General features: G+C 49.4%; 1 protein-coding gene across 1 annotated transcript in view; it reads right to left on the minus strand.

Annotated features, from left to right (window-relative positions):
• lrp6 (low density lipoprotein receptor-related protein 6) overlaps positions 1–5,036 on the minus strand; it is a gene marked incomplete in the record, with an annotated part of 43,885 nt that overhangs the window by 25,632 nt on the left and 13,217 nt on the right. Inside the window, 2 exon segments of the mRNA XM_030353125.1 lie at positions 1,810–1,994; positions 3,610–3,836. Of these exon segments, the coding sequence (XP_030208985.1) occupies positions 1,810–1,994; positions 3,610–3,836 (412 nt within the window).

A 5,036-nucleotide genomic window follows, 5' to 3' on the forward strand; every position in this document is an offset into this window, starting at 1 on the left:
TGTTGATGTGTCCCTGAGCAAGACACTTAACCCTGACTGCTCCTGACGAGCTGGCGTTCGCCCTGCATGGTTGACTCTGCCGTCGGTGTGTCAATGTGTGTATTAACCGATGTAAGTCGCTTTGGATAAAAGCATCTGCTAAATGCCCTAACTAACTAACTAACTAACTAACTGATGCAGTGCCAGTTTGAACATTTCTCGTTAATGAGTGTGCCTTAAACAACAATATATTAAATATTAAGCTGAATTATTAATTATGACACAGCGACCAAAAACATTTCCAGAAGACCTGGAATCGTATAATGTTTTTTTTGTTGTTATATTTGCAACATGGGATTACAAATTATAATTACATGTCCCATCTTAAAACACCACTTTCGGAAACTCATTCAAAAACATATTTGCAATGTGGGGAATGTAAAAAACTAGAATATATGAGAATGTTGGAACCATCCACATCAATATCTTTAAGACATGTAAAGCTTTGCAAAACCATGTGAGGCGATGCATACAGGCCACTTGCAACAATATTTTAAATATTTTCTTCTCCGTTACTCACAACATAGGCTACATACTATTGTGACGACCCAGTTGGGTCTTTGACCCCGCCCCTGCTGTGTATGCCTGTGTTTCTCTCCCTCCTGATTAGGAGATTGTCTGCAGGTGTGGGATGGACCGGTGGTAGTATAAAGAGCCTGCAGTGTTCCCATTTCAGAACACTGCGTTCAGTAACTCATTGAACTCAAACATATTTGCACTTGCAGGAAATGCCCCAAAAAAAAAATCTCAAGTGTGCCAATGATTATGCTGCCACGTGCCAGTGGTGGCACGCGTGCCTAGGGTTGCCGACCCCCGCCATAGACCATGAGGAGCGCATGAGACGAACGACACGCGCGCAGAAGGATCGAGGGAAACACAGAACACAGGGAAAGTGTCTCCAGTCGGCGGTGTGGCGGCAGACAGACCCGGCGCAGGCGCTGGATTAATCTGCTCCATCACTTCAACCCCCACCCCCCACCGTACCCTCGGCCCGTCCCCCCCCACACACACACAGAATTCGTTTCCCTCCAAGGGGTACTCCGAGGGGCTGGTGTACATTCGCCGACGCCGGGGGAATGTTTTGGAACACGACCTCCAAGCGCCGCGGCGGAGAGACGCTTTTTGTTTCAAGCGCGCGGGCCATTAAAGAACCTTTTGAAGTCGCCCGGTGCCACCCCTTCTCTCTCTCCCTCCCCCCCCCCCCCCCCCCCCCCCCCCCCCACCACCCTCTCCTTCCCTATATATAGACGCCGACCAGGCTCCGTAACACTAATTGAGAACATACTCTGCGCCCGTCATCTGATCCCGGCGTCGGCTGCGAGGAGCGAGCGGACAGAAATACACTCTGCGGGCGTCGCGCAGAGTTCAGCCGCTGGGGAGGATCGGGAGACGCCCCCGCCGCACCAGGCGCCATCGGACCCGGGAACCAACGCCAGTAAACAGCGTTTTCCGGAATTCGGCCCCCGAATCCGATTTATTAACCGTTTTATTGTTTTGATTCGTGTTCACATCAAATAACGCTGGTCTTTGGCCCAAGAGAACAATTCTTGTTTGTATTTTTTAACAGCAAATAAAAAAAGGTTTGACGATCCGAACTTTTCCATGTTTTCGGAAACCTTTTTAAGACACGATAACAGCGGTTAGAAACGCGTGCCGATTATCGTACACGTTTTCCACATTCCCACGTGCTACAACGTTTATAACCAGATCACCATCCCTATTCAAATCTACGCGACGGGGTTTCCGAAACAACGTGGAGCAGCGGCTCACCGAGCATGTTGGAGGACTCGATGAGCGTGGTGTCCAGGTCCGTCCAGTAGAGACGGCGCTCGGCGTAGTCGATGGTCAGCCCGTTGGCCCGGCCCACGTCGGGCACCAGCGTGAGACGCCCCGTGCCGTCCATCGCTGCGCGGTCGATCTTGGGCTTGCCCCCCCACTCCGTCCAGTACATGAACCTGGAGACAACGGGGAGACGCGTGTTAAAGCAGCAGGTAAAGAAATTAATTACAATGCAACAAATAGCTGGAATTAACTCCCTGAGGACTTAAGAGTGACCACTCTTAAAAGACTGAAGACTTTTATGTTTGCTTTAGCTCTCTGCTAAATCTTAAACACATTTTTTACAATACATTTTTTTCCTGCGCCTTTGATTTTCTTTACTTATATTTTTCTTTTATTATTTTCTTTTATTGTATGCCGATGTTTTCACGTGAGGCACTTTGAGACTGCCTTGTGTATGCAAAGTGTTACATAAATAAAGTTGCCTTGCCTTGCCTAAACCCGATCAAACATGAACAATGATGTATTGATGGCAGGTGTTTCAACACCATGCTCAGTTTTCTTCTTTTTTTTTTTAAATGGGCAACGAATAAACCGCAGACAGATGCTTCTCTGTATGACACTGGTTGTTGTTGTTGGTGGTGTAAGGGACTCGACAGTTTCTCGACACCTGGCGTTTCATTTTTGCGAATGATGAGTGACATAGGGGTCAACTCATCAATGCTTTCTTTTTTGTGATTGAACAAAAACAGAAACGATGCGGCTGTGATGGTCAGACACTAGACACTAGACAAATCTTACTGTTCAGAAGAATGTGCTAGAAAAAGTACTGCGGTCCGACGGACAGAGTACTCCCCAACAATGGCGGCATTAGGTTACAGTGAAGCGGTCCTCGACAGCCCCGTGGGTAGAGGCGGTCTGGTGAAGCGACAGCACACGCAGCGCTGTCCACCGGGACTGTCGGGGAACGCAAACTACATCGTCCCCGAGCTGACCGGTGACCCCTTGAACGATTCCACTGTTGCCCAGTAACCAACTGCTGGGTTGTCGATACAGTGCGGGGCATAAAGTGCACACCCATATATGGGCTCCGGCAATCCTACTATGTCACACGGCGTGTACCATCAGAATGCATTATGGGAGCTTTCTTGTTCGCCACCATTTTCTCAAGTACTCAAGAGAGTTGTAGTACTGCAAAAACCTTAACCAAAACGTATATACACACACACACACACACCGCGACTTTTAGGCTACTTTAATCGTTGTTTTGCCAAGTCGCCCGTGAGAAACACGGTGGCACTTTTCGAACCCAACAACTTCTTCCAAAAAATGATAGTTTGAGTCCATTATCAAGTACCAAGAGCATACAGTCGCTGCTTCATTTTGCAGTTAAAAGTCAAATATTTGGTTAATGAAGCATACTAAAAAAGGTATAGTTTAGTGTTTCTTGGCTCCTTGTTAAATAAAGCAAGCACATTTAAGACATCCATTTGGCAGTTGGTTATGGAAACATGACAGTTGGATTAATCAACGGCCCTTAGATCCAAGATGGGGCTCTCGACACGGCTCAAAGGTGGAGGGAAAAAGACCCATGTTAGCTCTCCCTCTCTCTCTCACACATCAACTCACTCTCTCTCTCTCACACTCCCTCTCTCACACATCAACTCACTCTCTCTCACACTCCCTCTCCCCCACTCCCTCTCTCACACACTGTCTCTTTCTCTCACACACTCTCTCTCTCTCTCTCTCTCTCTCTCTCTCTCTCTCTCTCTCTCTCTCTCTCTCTCTCACCCTTCTGCCGGGTCCAGGGCGAGTGCCCGGGGGCTGTCCAGGTCCTTCCACACCAGCACCTGCCGGTGCTGGCCGTCCAGCTTGGCCACCTCGATGCGGTTGGTGCCCGTGTCCGCCCAGTACAGGTTCTTGCCCAGCCAGTCTACGGCCATGCCCTCGGGGTAGTCCAGCCCGAACTCCACCACGTGCTCCAGGGCACTGCCGTTCATGAACGCACGGCTGATCGTCTGTGGGGTAGGGAAGGAAAAGAAAGAAAGAAGAAAGCGATAGAGAGACAGAGATAGAGAGATAGACGGACAGAGAAAAAGAAAGAAAGAGAGACAGAGATAGAGAGACGGAGAAAAGAGCGAGAGAGAGACAGAGACAGAGAAAAAGAGGGAGACAGAGGGAGACAGACACAGACAAAAAGAGGGAGAGAGGGACAAAACAAGCTCCAGTGAGTCCTTCAGTCATTCAGCAGACACTTATCAAATGCAATCGTAGAACGTTCGGCGACAGTTGAGCCGCGGGTAGAGAGGTAAGGCGTCTTGCCCATAAAGGCCTACTGCTAGTCCGCGGGAACGGGGGGACCTAACCCTAGCACGTCGGTTGCCGCTTGTCAGTCAAACACCCGGCGACAAACAACAAAATCATTCCACCCTCGTTAAACTCGACTGATGATGAGCGTTGAAGGAACGCTAACCACCGTGGCCCCAACGATTGACTGACAACAGGTGAACACAATTCCCTCAAGAGACGTCCAGGAAGGTACCATTTAAGAATGCCACGGCTTTCTAACGACTCTCGGCCATTTTGTTCCGAGGGCGGCAGCCATAGGCAGCGAGCGTGACTGACGAGCTCCTTGTAACCCAGGTGGAGTTGGAGGAGGAGGCCAGGAAGTATTATGACAGTTTGAAAAAAAAATAAAACGATACTGAACTGAAACCGTTTCTCAGAAAGTCTTTAAAAATTGCCTATTGTTATCCGCCGTTGTCGTTATAGCGCCGTTGTCTCGGAAGAAGAATTTGCGTGGGCATGGATTCAAAATAAATGCAAGTTTGACTACGATGAATGATATAGCAGAACTAGCTGGAGGCTGTTATCATATAATTCACCCCCTTCTCATATGACTGCAGATTCTGCAAAAAAAACTAAAGCCCTTAAAAACACAAACCGCCAGTCCTCCTCCACACTGATCTGTTCTCCTCTCTCCCTCTCCCTCCCTCTCTCCTCCCTCCCCCCTGCCTCCCTTTCCTCTCCCCTCTCCCTCTCTCCCTCTCTCCCTCTCTCTCTCTCTCTCTCTCTCTCTCTCTCTCTCTCTCCAAACGGCCCCAAAACAAGCCAGAACCTCGCTCCGGCTCATTAGCTGAGAAATCACCTTGAGGGGGAAAAACAAAACATAACATAACCCCCCCCCCCCCCCCCCCCCCCCCCCCCCCCCCCCCCCC

Source organism: Gadus morhua, chromosome 4 (assembly GCF_902167405.1).
Source record: "Gadus morhua chromosome 4, gadMor3.0, whole genome shotgun sequence".
Taxonomy (NCBI): Eukaryota; Metazoa; Chordata; class Actinopteri; order Gadiformes; family Gadidae; genus Gadus; species Gadus morhua.